Source organism: Emys orbicularis, chromosome 6 (assembly GCF_028017835.1).
Source record: "Emys orbicularis isolate rEmyOrb1 chromosome 6, rEmyOrb1.hap1, whole genome shotgun sequence".
NCBI lineage: Eukaryota > Metazoa > Chordata > Testudines > Emydidae > Emys > Emys orbicularis.
Genome location: NC_088688.1, coordinates 129,740,577 through 129,755,946, shown reverse-complemented (window position 1 = coordinate 129,755,946; position 15,370 = coordinate 129,740,577). Strand labels below are relative to the sequence as shown.

Here is a 15,370-nt window from a genome sequence, read left to right as displayed (position 1 = left end):
GTGGTTTACCTATTCCACGACGAGCGAGTTGGGTGCCAGGTGTGAATACAGGTATTCATGGTCCTTTGCCGGCACAAAGTAGTTTCTCTCGGCCTTTTTCGAGATTGGGGCCAAGGAGACGGGGGGTTGCCACAGGGAGTTTGAAATGTTGGCAATACCCCTGGTGTAGAGGCAGGGCCACACGACCCAGTGCCGAGGGAGACAGGACGTTAAAGAGGGAATCGGACGGACCCTCCATCTCCTCGGCCTGCAGCTGTAGCTTGGAAGCCACCCGCTTTAGCAGGTCCTGGTGCGCCTTGAAGTCCTCCTGCGGGACTGAAGGCGGAGGCGCCGCTATGGTGTCGTCCGGTACCGGGGAGATGGCCCGTACGGAGCCGGGCACCTCAGTCGGTGCCGGGGCGTCGATACCGAGGTCAGAGTCCAGGCGCGCGTCTGCCGACTTGTGGCCCGCCGATTTGTCTCGTGGGAGGCCGGAGGAGGCTGATGGAGCCCGGGATGCTCCGGCAACCGAATGGGCCTCCGCTTGGGCTGGCACCGATGGCCACCGTGCCCACTGGCACCATTGTCCTTGCCACGGAGTCCCTTGCCATTGATTTGGCTGAGCACAGGATGGCAATATGTGCTCCAGCGGGACGGCACGTGCCGAGGGTGGGTGGATGCGTGCCGAGGCTGAGGTCGCCGAAGAACGCTCGGTGCCGCGGGAGCGGTAGGAGCGGCGTCTGTGGCGTCGTCTCCCTTGGGACCAGGATCTTGACGATGACGACGAACGGTACCCATGCGACGAACTGGTTCGGTACGCATGGCGGCAACACGAAGCCCGGTGCCTTGACGCCGAGGTACCCCGAGGGGAGTCTCCGGCGTGGCGCCTCAACGAGCAGGAGCTGGAACGGGAGCGGCGACATCTGTCCCGTCGAGAGTGGCTCCGGTACCCACGTTTAGCAGGTGGGCGTTCCCGGTGCCTCCCTCAGTGCCTCCGCTCGCTGGCAGGGGGCGTGGAGGGTCCCCGTGACTCCCGTCCCGACGGCGGCCCTGCCGGTCTGGCCGGCATCGAGGGTGGCCGGGAGCTGTCCGAAGAGCGGCCGCTGCGCGCCGAGCGGTGTGGGGATCGATCTTCGGAGAGGGAACTGCGGCTGCTCGGAGAGGTCTGGTGGGCACCCAAAGGGGGCTTGCCCCGCGACCTAGGGCCCGTAGCCGATTGCGAGCTCGGGACGGGCAGGGACATAATGTCCTTCACAGCCTGCACCGCCTCCGGCGTCGACGGCATCTGTACCGGTGGGGATGCCTGGGTCAACGGTACCGGGCTGCTCCGCTCCACACGAGTCGGAGCCTTAGAGCCCGGAGGGGATCGAGGGCTGCCCAGCGCGGGACCAGCCTCCCCCTTGTCCTTATCGCGGCGGCGTTGCGAGGCCGAGCCCTTCCCTTGCTTTTTGGAGGGAGAACGGTGCCGACTGGTCGAAGGGGCCTCGCTACGTACTGATGATGCGGCGGCCAGTTCCGAGTCCGATCTGCGCACCAGCGTCTGAGTCAGTGCCGACTCCATCAGGAGAGCTCAAAGTCTGAAGTCTCTCTCCTTCTTGGTTCTTGGCTTGAACGACCTACAGATCTTGCAACGGTCGCTTATGTGAGTCTCACCCAGGCAGTGAAGACAGTCAGCGTGAGGGTTGCTCCTGGGCATAGAGCGGCGACAGGAGGCACACAACTTGAAGCCTGGGACACGGGGCATGCCCTGAGCCTGCTCTAACAACTGAAAATGTACAACGGTACCACTAAGGTCGAGAAGAAGGGCTACAGCAGAGCTGGAGCACAAAAGTTCCGACTACCTTCACTGGCGGCAAGAAGGAACTGAGGGTGCGGGGAGCCCGTAGCGCCCCTTATAGCACGATATACAGGCGCCACTCCAGGGGTCTCAGCGGTGCTCCCCCAGTGCAGGTACTGCTAAGGGAAAAACTTCCGGCACCGGTGCACGTGGCGAGCACGCACACCTACTGTGGAATACACAGGAGTAATCACTTGAAGGGAATCACCGTTCCCCGTATCCTACCAACTCTTTGTAGCTTATGGGGATGAAACCTTAGATAGAGCATTTTCTACACAGAGACTCTTCAAATGGAACTAGCTCTGCTAGGATCAGACTGGAGTTCCAGTTCCTGAAGGTATAAGGACATGTTCCACATGGTGCATGGCTGCTTCTGCTGGCTTGGTCCGAGATGCATCTATAAATGAGATCTGCCAGGCTGTGCAGGGGAAATCAATCCATAGAATCATAGACTATTAGGGTTGGAAGAGACTGCAGGAGGTCATCTAGTCCAACCACCTGCTCAAAGCAGAACCAACACCAACTAAATCATCCCAGCCAGGGCTTTGTCAAGCCAGGCCTTAAAATCCTGTAAGGATGAAGATTCCACCACCTCCCTAGGTTACCCATTCCAGTGCTTCACCACCCTCCTAGTGAAATAGTTTTCCCTAAAAGCCAGCCTAGACCTCCCCCACTGAAACTTGAGACCATTGCTCCTTGTTCTGTCATCTGCCACCACTGAGAACAGCCGAGCTCCATCCTCTTTGGAACACCCCCTTTCAGGTAGTTGAAGGCTGCTATCAAATCCCGCCTCACTCTTCTCTTCTACAGACTAAATATGCCCAGTTCCCTCAGCCTTTCCTCATAAATCATGTGCCCCAGCCCCCTAATCATTTTCATTGCCCTCTGCTGGACTCTCTCCAATTTGTCCACATCCTTTCTGTAGTGGGGGGCCCAAAACTGGATGCAATACTCCAGATGTGGCCTCACCTGTGCCGAACAGAGGGGCATAACCACTCCCTCAATCTGCTGGCAATGCTCCTACTAATGCACCCCAATATGCCATTAGCCTTCTTGGCAACAAGGGCACGCTGTTGGACTCATCTGGTTTCTTGTCCGCTGTGATCCCCAGGACATTTTCTGCAGACCTGCTGCTTAGCCAGTCAGTCCCCAGCCTGTAGCAGTGCATGGGATTCTTCCATCCTAAGTGCAGGACTCTGCACTTGTCTTTGTTGAACCTCAGATTTCTTTTGGCCCAATCCATTTGTCTAGGTCACTTTGGACCCTATCCCTACCTTCCAGTGTATCTACCTCTCCCCCCAGCTTAGTGTCAGCCACAAACTTGCTGAGGTTGCAATCTATCCCATCATCCAGATCATTAATGAAGATGTTGAACAAAATTGGCCCCAGGACTGACCCCTGGGGCACTCCGCTTGATACCGGCTACCAGCTAGACATCGAGCTGTTGATCACTACCTGTTGAGCCTGACGATCTAGCCAGCTTTCTTTTTACCTTCTAGTCCATTCATCCAATCCATACTTCTTTAACTTGCTGGCAAGAATACTGTGGGAGACTGTATCAAAAGCTTTGCTAATGTCAAGGTATAATTTATACATTTATAAAGCACCACCTTCTCAATTCTAGGACTTGATCAGATGCCTGTTCGAAAGGGCAGTTAGTTCTACAGTCTTTACTCAAAATTACTCCTACGGCCTCCTGCTGGGGTGTAATACTACCTGCTAATCAATACTACCTTCTACCAACCGGGGAGATCTGCAGAGGTAGTTCATTAAGGAGAAATTTTAGTTACCTATAAATGGACCTCTCTAACTGTACTATTACCTCTGCAGACTCATACTGATCCCTCTTCTTCAGAGTCCTTTATAGGACTGTAGTGGGGCAGCTGTCCCACTCCAGTAAAGAGGAGTTAAAAGCAGTCCTGGAGAGGGCTGCAGCTGGGAAAAGCTGGGCTGATTGGGGAAGCAGCCACAGCTGGGGCCAAGCCCCAATCAGGCCACAGCTGGCCCTACAAAAGGGCTGTGAGCCAGAAGCTGGAGGACTCTCTCTCCAGTCTTGGAGGGAGAAGGACCGGGCTGCCTGGGAGCTCAGGGTACAAGGAACAGAGCAGGGCTGGGGAAAGGCAAGAGGAGCTGGGAAGCTCCAGCCTGGTAAATCCCCAGGCTGTGGGCCTTGCTAAAAGGGCCAAAACAGGTACTGGGGTTGCAGAGGCAGCAGCCCAGAGATAGGCAGAGGCAGCTGGTCCAACCTCCTTGTCAATGATGAGTGGCCATGACAGACTGCAGTTTGCCCCAGTGAGCGGGGGCTAGATGATGACTGGCAGTAGCCACTGAGGCAAGGTCGGTGAGACGGTTGGGGGTTCCCCTGGGAGACCCAGAGTAGGGGTACTGCAGAGGGCAGAACCCCAGGGTAAGGGGCACCAGGAGGGACATGGGGGCCTGAGGCAAGTGAGACATCGGCCTGCAGAGGGCGCTCCGTGCTGGAATTGAGCTAGTTCCCAGGACAACCAGCAGGAGGTGCCGTGCTGGTGAGTCTTGCTTCGCTACACGGACACACTGAGGCAGAGAAGAACTGAGAATGGGTTAGGGAGCAGGACCATATAGCTTTGGTCAAGGAATACTGAGAGGCCAACTAGGCAGGGAAGCGACCAAGTGACTTTAATGCTAGCATCAATACCATGGTGCTCATTGTGTAAACCCAAGATTACTCATGAAAAATTAGTATGTCCAAATATAAGTAAAGAAAGATACTGCTGCAAAATGTCATAACCTACATAGAAAACTTCAGTCTTTAGGATTCTCCTAACTTGGAATCTGAGCCAACTGTGTGGAGCAGATATCTATTTGGTCAAAGGTTTCTTGGCACAACTTTTGAACCACCTGCCTAATCTAGACTCTGGCCTGGCCTAGCAACTCCACTTTGATGTCCATTTCACTGAATGCCTGTTTTGAGAAGGAAAATTGATGACCTCTCAGTTTGGGATTTGAGGCGTAACTCACAAAATGCAATACATGCCTCATTATTTAAAGCAGGCCTGACTGACCAGATATAAGGAAATCCAAAGACTCCAGGAACAGCCAGAGTTGCCGAGCTGCAACCTTCTCAATGACCCTTCCTAAAAAAGGCAGATGTCCCATTGGTCAATCATTAGCACGTAGTCATAATCAAAACTGGTTTCTTGAGCACAGACCTCTACCAACAATGGACCCAGTCCAGTTCCCCTCCACTCAGATTGGATCCCAGTTATTTTATCCTCAAAGTAACATGTGAGAAAAACATGACTGTTTTGCTGACTGGAGGTCACTAGCATTTATCAAGCTATCAACAGCTCAGAATAGTTCCACTGTCAGAGACTGAACAGCCCCTCTTTACCTCCTATATAATAATAGCATACAGTCTTAAAAATCGGTACGTCAGGATCAGTTTGACTCCACATCAGACTCCAACCCACAGCACTCTAGCCATCTCCCTTCTTGCTTCATCAATGAACCATGGTGATCACTGAGGACAAAACTGGGACAGAGAGCGTTAGAAGCCGCTGTACTGATAGTTGAGAACAAGAGATTATTATGAAGTCCTATGTCCTACTAAACTAGCGAGAGCATGGTCAGTTGGTAGAACAGTATTTGCCCACAAAGTTACCAGGAAACTCACTGTGTTCCATCAACCTTTAAGGTCGGACCACCAAAAGAGGTCCCACATCTAACCTACACTTTTAAGACAGGTGCACAACCTCACGGTAGGGTGGAAAAGGCGCGTCCTTGATACTAGTATATATTGCAATGTTTGAGCTGCAACTATGGCAGGATAATGTCCAAATTCTAATAATTTCCCTGGAATTATTTAAAAACTCATGAAAACATTTCTATTGCTCTAAACTTATGTAAAATCTTCATTTTACAAAACCTAAATCAACTTGACAATCTCTAACAACTGGCAACAATATTTATCGGTCTTTCCTTTTGGAGATACTTGTAACGTCTTCAAAAAGACAAATGGAAGGAGGAGATGGAAGAATGGGTGGGAAATGAAGAGGGGAAAAGAAGGGTAGTAGAGAGGATGCAGGATCATCTTTTGTTGTAGCAGTACTGGAGCAGGGGATTCTGAAGCAATACAGACTGCCCGTTCTGACCTTGCATGTGTCAATATCCTGAATGCTCTACCAAGCTACACCTATAATAGAAAAGTGATAGAGGCTCCAAATTCTGGAAAGGTTTAGGTATGCTCGTGTGTGGACTGAGTTGCTTTTTGATACAAAATGACTAGATTCTTTGACCTGGGTAATGTAATGCTGACAACAGACTTCACAAGACAAAGGTGTACGAATATTTAGAAAAACAGTTATTAGAACAAAGGAATGTATTTTCCTACCTGTTCTCTGTCTCCAGTTCATTCTTTCGTAGATTTGCATCATCTAGCAGGCTCTGCAACAAGGCAATCTTTTCATTGTCGGAACCTTCTTGGTTAAGCTTCAGCATCTTGTTCTCATGCTGAAGACGAATGAGTTTCTCCCTGGAGAAACAAAATAAAAACTGCTATAAAAATCTTATAGATCGCTACAAGAAGCAAATCACAGGAAGTGTGAATATAATTTTCTCTTTACCAGTTTTAGAGATGATTAGAGATGAAGTAACAGTTACTTCACTTGAACCACCAAAATAGTAACATGTACTAGGATTACTGATTCTGTTTGGAACCTGAAGTTTTAGATGGAGATTAGGCCATTTTCAGAAAATAACTGCTTGGGATTTTATTCAGTATTCGTCAGCCTATATATAATCACTAATATATCTTAAAGACAAATATAATACACACAAAAGAAAGTTACTCACCCATAGCTGGCATTCCTTGAGTACCTTGTTACACAGATCCATGCTCATGGAACGTGTCTATATATTGCACCAACACCTGCATCAGTGGGGAATGAGTGGGCTTTGTCTTGAGCTATGAAATATTCCAGGCAAAGCTTTATAAAGAGATGTGCACCCCCTATGTACCTTCATTTGCTTCTACTTCATTGGAATCCAACAGACTCAAAAGAAGTGGGGATAGAAAATGGGGATGTGGATCTGTCTCAATCTACTGAGGTATAGTTGAACAACTTGCCTTTTTCTTCCTTTCTTTTTCTTTTTTTGCACGGTTAGTACACATACCCACACTTGGAAGACTGACAAGTGGTAAACCCAAGAGAACTGATTTGAGGAGAAGACAAAATGACAACAGGACTCCCTTCTCAAACTGGATTTTGAGAATAATGAGGTGAATACAGCTCCTGTAAAAGGTACAGGCTGAGCTCCAGATAGAAGTGCCAATGAGTCTTTATCAGGGACAAGAATATCCATGATTCTACCTTTCAAAACAGGTTTTAACCCATTTTGACAAAGGAAATTGCTTCTTGTTTAACCCACAAATAGTCTGGGGGATTTAAGGATGTATTTTGTACTGTTAAGATAGTGAACAAGGGTCATCTTAGGATCTAAAGTATGCAGCATACCCTTCCTTGGCAGTGAACATTGCTTGGTGAAAAAGTCAGGCAAATTTGGTGACCTCATTCAGATGAAAATCAGTGGCCACTTTAGGGATAAATGTGGGGCAAAGATGCTGCTCCACATCCTCCTTTCAAAACACAAGAGTGAACGGGTCAGCCACTGAAACCTGGAGCTCACCATTTCTGCTGGACGATATAAGAGGCACAAGAAGCGTAGGGGTCAATCATAAGACCCATTCTGGAATGTAAATGGGTCAGAAAGCTGATGGCCCTGCCCAGCTAGGGATGCCCCTTGTGAAGAACAAGTCAGGGACCGTGTAGGCACATTAGCTTCTACACTACCCCCTGGAGACTCCCAATGGCAAAGGGGGGATACACCAGAGAAGGAGTGTGTACTCTGGCAACACATGGCTGGAAGTTGAGGACTGCCCTTGCATTCGGTCAGTCCTGGATTTCTGATTGCTAAAATAAGATTACTTTTTACAATAGTCCAATGAAAGAAAGAGCTGAGAGGAGCTATGGTATCTAAAAGGCGGTGTTTCTCCTGGAAGTTCATTGTTAAAGGAACATTTTACCTAGAATCCCTTCCTTCTTCTAACAACCTACCTCAGTAGCTGATGGCTCTTTGCTGTCAATCCCTGCTGGAACCACTATCCCTACATCTAACAGAGGAGGAGTGGTTCTCTAGGGAGTGATGGTGCTGCTTTTTCTCATGATCTCACAATACCAAAGAAGAAACTTTCAGTACCAAATCTGAAGTCACTCTTCAAAACATTCCAGTCCCTCGCAGAGTTGAACTTTGATTTGCCTCAAGGATGGGGCTTGAAAGAAAGGCCCAGAGATGGCTCAGACTCTGCCCTGGAAGCTATATCTTTTTCCATCAGCATCAACCAGAGTAGAGACCCAGGTAGTTATGGGCCCAAGTAATAAACTGCAAGCACCCCTCACTAAAGCACTGAGGATCAAGGTCTGTAATTATGTGTCTATACTGCCCATGACAGTGAGTCTCCCAGCCTGGGTCGACAGATTTGGGCTTGCGCTACCACGCTAAAAGTAGTTGCGTAGACATTGCAGCTGGGGCTGTAGGTTGGGCTCTGAAGCCTAGGGATGGGGGTGGGCATCAGAGCCCAAGCTCCAGCCTGAGCTGCATTTTCAAAGCATTGTCTACACAGCTATTGTTAGTATGGCACCATGAGGCCACGTCTGTCAATCCGGGCTGGGAGGCTTGCTGGCACGGGGCTGTGTAGACATACCATTACAGATTTCCTGCCTCTACAGCAAGGTTATGTCTTAAAGCTCATCTTTCTTCCTGGCTCTGCCACCATGGCAGAATGACTGTCACACTGAGGATAGGAGAGATTACTATAAAACTGAAACAACTTAATCCCTAAATACTTGTAAACAGAAAACTACCTCTACCTATTACTATGCTTAGTTGACTGTTTACAATAAAAACTAATTCTTGACCAAGGAGAAATAACAAAGGAAAATGACCAAAGGACTGAAAGTCAAGGATTTCTAATTTGCTGCCTTGGAGACTGGAAGGAACAGAAGGCATGGCTCCTTCTAAAGCCCCACCTCAAACTTTTCATAGCTCAAGGTGAAGTCTGCACGGCCCCCAAAGAACAAAGCTTTCCAGAGGGTTCTGGGAATAGTATGGAACATGCAGGTACATCACAAGAGTGTGTATCACTGACAATATTAGAAGGGAAAGCTCTTTTTAAAAACTGAGCTTGGAACTGACAGCATGGTTTTATCAAAGGGTACGTCTACACTACCTACTGGATCGGTGGGTAGTGATCGATCTATCGGGGATCGATTTTTCACGTCTAGTGTAGACGTGATAAATCGATCCCTGATCGCTCTGCCCTCGACTCCTGTATTCCACCGTGGCAAGAGGCGGAAGCAGAGTCGACGGGGGGGCAGCGGCAGTTGCCCCTGCGCCATGAGGATGCGAGATAAGTCAACCTAAGGTACATCAACTTCAGCTACGCTATTCTCGTAGCTGAAGTTGCGTATCTTAGGTCGATCCCCCCCCCCCCCCCCCCCCCCAATGTAGACCAGGCCAAAGTTATAGTTGATGAACTCTCACTGTAGCATAATAATGTGCAGACTGTGTAATATACTGATTAGAGTGTATGCTTACCCTTGCCTACCACTGCTAAATGGCACTTTCCCCAAGACCTTTTCTGTCTGGTTTTAAAACATGGTAGCTGCCTATTTACCATAGGAAGCCTATACCAAAGGTATTTTGTACTGCTTTTCCAAAGCCTCTATATGAAAATTTCCTTTTTATTCAGAGTTCTGAATCAATAAAGAAATAAGTGATTCAGAACTGAGGGCACTTAAGGGTCTAGCCCTGCAACTGCTTGCTTGAAAAGCACTTATTGTTGCTTGTAGTTTCCTACACATCACAAGCACTATTTACCATAGTAAGCACTATACCTGGCAGTAAGCATCTGCAGAATTAGAGTCCAGGGGTGTGAACAGCAGTGCACACCAAAATGCTGTGCTGTAACTGCCCCCATGTGAATGCTTTGGGTACAAACTAAATGACTCCTACTTTGCGTTAATGTAGTCCTCTTCAAACAGGACTACTTGAATGTACAATAAGAGTATAGCAGTAGGAATATACTACCAACCACCTGACCAGGGTGGTGAAGGGGACTGTAAAATGCTCAGGGAGATTAGAGAACCTACAAAGGCAGAAAATCCCTTCCAGATGGCAATGAAGGACCTGTATACTTATCATAGTGCAACATTACAGGGCAAATTAGATGAGAGAGGAGGGGCACTTTTACCTGGAAGCCCATTTTTGACATTGTTATTAATTATTAAATCATGTTTATTATGGTAATGACTGAGGGCCAACCAAGAATTCTGATACAACAAATTCTGATTTAGACACAACAAATCCTGCATCTTGGCAGAGGGTTAGACTAAATGACTCTTGTGGTCCCTTGTAACCCGATGATTCTGATTCTATAATGGGGCCCCATTGTGCTAAGCGCTGTCCATCTCTGAAAGAGCTTGCAATCTACTGGTTTCTTATGAATGTAGTCAACATTCATTCAACTACCCCAACCTGCCTTTAAAGGTGACCTGCAACGGAGTTTTTAAAAAAGGACTTATATGCCCCCGTTTGCCTCATCATGACATATAAAGAAGGCGTGAAATGTTTTTTTGTTTTTTATTTTAAAAAGAGGTTCTCCTCCTGCCCTCCGCTTGTTTGTATACCTTAGAAAGTGACAGGAATGTCAACTCTGCTCTTCCTGCATTTTCCTGGAGGATTTGCAGGAGGATCTCACAGGGAGTATATTGTTCTGACATCTTAACTGAAGGGGTGAAGGTGCTGAATCTTTAAGATATTCTTCTCTAAAATCTTAAAGATGGTGTTTTAAAAAAACGCTGAACAGTATGACTGAAAATTCCTTCCTCACTCAATGGCTCAACTTTCACCCTTCTTGTCTCTTGTGACGTACTATTACACTAGCTTTCCTGGCACCAAAAGCCTCATCTAGACTAGGAAACTTGTTTTTTAAATATTGGCTAATATGATTTTATGCATCACTACGCCATAGTCTACATGAGGTGGTAGGTGATGTTTAAAGTCATTTTAACTAACATGCTTAAAAAAATGTTCTTTTTTCCTAGTCTAGACAAGACTAGTGTCTTTCAAGCTAGAAGGTATCTGATTTTCAAGTTTAACATTAAATAAAAACCTGTTTCCTCCAGGGAAAAACTACTTTCAGACCTTCTCTATTAATAATAAAGAATCAAGCTCGCACAGGTCACAATGAAGGAATGTTCCCTGTGGTATCCAGATTAGTTATAAATGTTGAAGGCTGTGTGGCCCGGTGGATAGGGCATTGGAACGGAAGTCAGGAGACCTAGGTTCTATTCTCAGCTGTCACTGAGCTGCTGGGTATCCTTGGGCAAAGCATTTCACCACTCTGTGCATGTTTCCCCTCCCACCCTTTGCCTAGGTACGACAGGGCCCAGAGCTCCATTGAGAATGCTGAGGTTTGTTTTCTCTCCTTTGTAGGTCACCTTTAAGGCTTTTGTGATAAACGCCTCTTTGAAAACACTGCTTCAGAAAGCATTAATCCCCTCTTCACTGCTCTTTAACTAACCCGGAACCAACTCATGTCACAGCAATGTACAGTAAAATAGACAGAAGGAATCCTTTTTTGTTAGTAGCCATCCAGGAAGTACCACCTTCACCACTCCAGAGAAGAGTTCTCAAGCTCATATGCATCTGCCCAATCACTGAAAACAGATGTACTGACATCTCAAGAGGAAAGAGTAATTCCAAGGGAGTTACAATGTATTTCTTAGAGATGGGGGTCCCCTAATTACTCCAGTTTCAAGCTGTAGTGATACTAGACTATCTGGACAATATTAAATACACCCTAGATGATCTTAAACCATAATGATTTTCAATTCTGACTTTATTCTCCTGATTCTCCCTGTTTTCTGATAATTGCATGTCTTCCTCACTTGATAATACAAATGATTTTTAAATCCAGTTTGATATTTTAATTGTTTTCTCTTCAACAACATGAAGTCCCATTGCTACAAATCTTTTTCTTTTTTAACATGCCTAAAAATAGTAATATCATGAACTCTTTTTAAAAACAAAACAAAACAGTATGATATAGGCTGAGGGCAGGTCAAATAAACTTAATTGCAAGTGTAAGAGGAACGGCTTTGTAGAAATCCAAAGGAGGAGAAAAGAACTAGTGTGAATCTTAGTGATCAACTTAAAAACTCTGAAAAAGAACTAATTGTGCGTATAGACATCCTAAGCTCTATGGAGACAATAAGCATGATTTCACTTACTTGATTTCAGGAGTAACAATTTCTGCTGCTAGACTGTCTGAAGACTCCTGGCTTCCCAGTGGCATCAATCCTGTTTCAGACATAAACAAAGAAAAGGATTAACAGAAAGTACAATAATTTTTTATTTCAGAAGGCTATGGATAAATATTGTTCAACAGGATTAAATTTTAAGAGAACATTAAAAACAGTATGCTCCTTGTGAATATGTGAGAAATAATAGAGTCATGCTATAATAGGAAGGAAAGATGAACATAACTCCATTTTTGAACAGGTTTTCTGTTCCCATTTTCCTCCATTTTAGACAAAGGGTTTTTGTTTTTTTAAATAAGTTATGGTTTATTCCTTGGTTTATGTACAAATATAAATATTTGCATGATGTGATATATGGAATATAAATCATTGCATATGTACCATATGCACAACATAAGTTTAGGAAAACTATGTTACGACATTAATGCTAATTTTTTGGAGATGAGTGAGTTGGTTTCTTACTGCCATTACTTAGAAATCAAACTCTTAAAACTTTTTTAAAATATTACATTTCAGGAGAGACCAAGCATGGAAAATTTCAGCCAAAGGTTCGAAGTTCTGAACATCTAAAAATGTGATTATAGTAGAAGTTGTTTTGCAATCTCAAGTTAGTGGATGTTACATTGGTCAACTATAAAACAACGGTAAACCTGTCTACCCTGCACCTATGAAGCCTCTGTGGACGTTCTTTAGAAAAAGGTAACTTCGGTTTCTCTTTCTCCATTACCTGAAGTGGTGAGCTGCCCTTCTTGTGCTTGTACACATCGAAGCTCTTCGATAGTTTCTTTTAGGGAATCTCTTTCTGTTCTTAACCTCTGAGTGATTGGAAGGACAATAAATATTAATCTCAGCTCTACAAATCCATCTTTAACTCTAGGCAAGTTGCCACCATGCACATCGTTGTCAGCACTTTATCAAAGAGGATTAATGTGCACTGCTAGAAATGCTTTTCATAGCAAGGAATCCCAATTCATTCCTCGGGCAGAATTTTTTTTTTTTTTTAAAAAGGAGCCACTACTCACCAATGTCGGAGAATAACTGCTTCCACACCAATAACAGTGGTTCTTTGAGAGTCCTGTGTCTGAATATCTACACTTGTGGGGTCAAGACACCTGCACCATGAACTTTCAGAAATTTAAGGAGAGCAGTATCCCCATCAGGGCCACTCACACTGTCCTTCCTCTCCTCTTGTGCAGGGTTCCTAGCTATCCAATGGAAGTGGGCCAACAGACTTTCAGTTCCTTCCCCTAATATGGGAATTCTTAACCCCGCTCAGAAGTAGTCAGGAAGGCAGGTGGGGAATGGGATATGCAGAAGCAAAACACTTGAGGAACTATGGTTACTGGTAAGTAACTTCTCTTTCTTTTTCAAGGGCCTCTGCATACGTCCAGTGGTGGAAGATTAGTTAGCAGCATAACCCCTAAGAAAATCAATGGCCTTGACCTTTAGTTGAGCATTCGGTTGAGACTGGGACATGGATGAAAACTAGCTGCTTGCGGCTCAATCCAGGCAAGATTGAGGTAATGTTGGTTGGAAAATAAAATCATAAAACATGGCAAGGATAATATCTGTCCCTCTGAGTGTTTCTCATCTGTTAGTTTCCTGAATGTTGCAAATATTAACATTTAGATTCCCAGCTTCTTGATCAGGGAGCAGCAACTCCCAGGATGACATTTTATTTAACAGTGGCTTAGAACTGATCAGTCACCAAACATGTTTTAAAAAATTATTAAGCTCTGTCTCTTCCAGGTGATAGGTGGTATTTAAAAACATTAGACTTAATTGTGTCAGCGAACATATTTTAAAAACACTAATCATTTTTTTGTCAAGACACTGCACAAGATCCTCCAGCCTAAAGCTTTTTCTCATTGGCCAGTGTTTACCTAACAGCTCAGGTTTGTATGAGTTTAAAAATACTCATGTCCTTCTCAGGAACTTGATATAGATTGTCTGCACCTCCATGTGGGAAGAAATTAAAGTTGGGGTTATTGAGGCCCTCTCAAATGCCAGGCCCAAATGGTCAATTAGATCACAGGAAGGTTCAGTACAAAGGATGGGAGCTATTCGGTGTCTCTGGCATCAACAGGTCTCACTACAACCAGAAATGGCATTGATGGTACTGGCTATTCCAGACTCCAGGACCATGGGAACTGTGGACTCTTTGACACTGACAGCCCTGGATAGCTGCCCACTCCATACCAGAGTTACATGACAACTAGATTGGCAGGTGGAGTAGAGGATGGTCTAGGGTAAAAATCCAAGTGCAGTCTGCCTCAGAAGAACTAGGATGTGAGTTAAGTGACCAAGAACTCCAGTACAGTCTTCAACCTCCATTCAGATACAAAACTAACATTGGTGAGCAACTCTTTGCAGCTGATCTTCATGAATGCTCTACACCATGCCTGATCGACCCAAGTGCATCTGGGTGTCTCGGGCGCTTTGGCAAGCAGTTCTCTGCTGCACCTTTGGTGGTCAGAAGCTATGGAAGGGCAGTTAAGGCTTCTTCTCTTTTTCTGCCCTCTGAGCCCTGGATGACAGGAGGGGTGAGTGGACCCAATTGAGACTGCCCTCTAGAAGATTCCAAAAGTTAGCAGCACATGCACTTTGATCCCACAAATGGGACTATGTAGAGGCTACATTGAAGATTTTTTACTTTAAAAGAAATCTTCTGAGTTAACTCCAGAGTAGGGTTACCATTCGTCCGGATTCCCCCGGACATGTCCGGCTTTTTGAGCTAAAAATAGCGTCCGGGGGGAATTTGTAAATGTCCGGACTTCCCCTCCCCCCATGCAGAGTGCGCGCGGCTAACAGGGCAGCCGGCCGGATGGTGCCACTTACATGGGGCTCCGACAGCCAGAGAGAGCCCCTCCTCCGCTTCCCCTGCAGTTGAGATCACTCCCTCCCTCCCTGCATTCGCAGATCGCCTCCAGCAGTCTGGAGCTCCTCCCCCGCTCCTCCTCCCCCGCTGCCCAGTGTGCCGGGATGAACGGCTCAGGCCGTTCCTGAGCAAGTTCACAGAGACGTTAGGTGAAGGCCAACAACAAGGGGGCCAGGGGGTCGGAGAAGGGGCAGGGAGGTTTTGGAGGGGGCAGTCAAGAGACGGGGGGGTCGGGAGTTCAGGGGGGGCTTTCTGGGGGGGGGGGGGAATAAGGTTTTGGGCAGTCAGGGTACAGGTAGGGGGTAGAGTCCTGGGAGG

General features: G+C 46.4%; 1 protein-coding gene across 1 annotated transcript in view; it reads right to left on the bottom strand.

Moving 5' to 3' along the window:
* The window catches only part of HOOK3 (hook microtubule tethering protein 3), a 118,416-nt gene that overhangs the window by 33,246 nt on the left and 69,800 nt on the right, over positions 1–15,370 (bottom strand). Inside the window, exons 13-15 of the mRNA XM_065406217.1 lie at positions 12,902–12,989; positions 12,145–12,214; positions 6,186–6,326 (exon numbers count right to left, since the gene is read on the bottom strand). Coding sequence (XP_065262289.1) covers positions 6,186–6,326; positions 12,145–12,214; positions 12,902–12,989 — 299 coding nt within the window. The remainder of the gene's footprint in view (positions 1–6,185; positions 6,327–12,144; positions 12,215–12,901; positions 12,990–15,370) is intronic.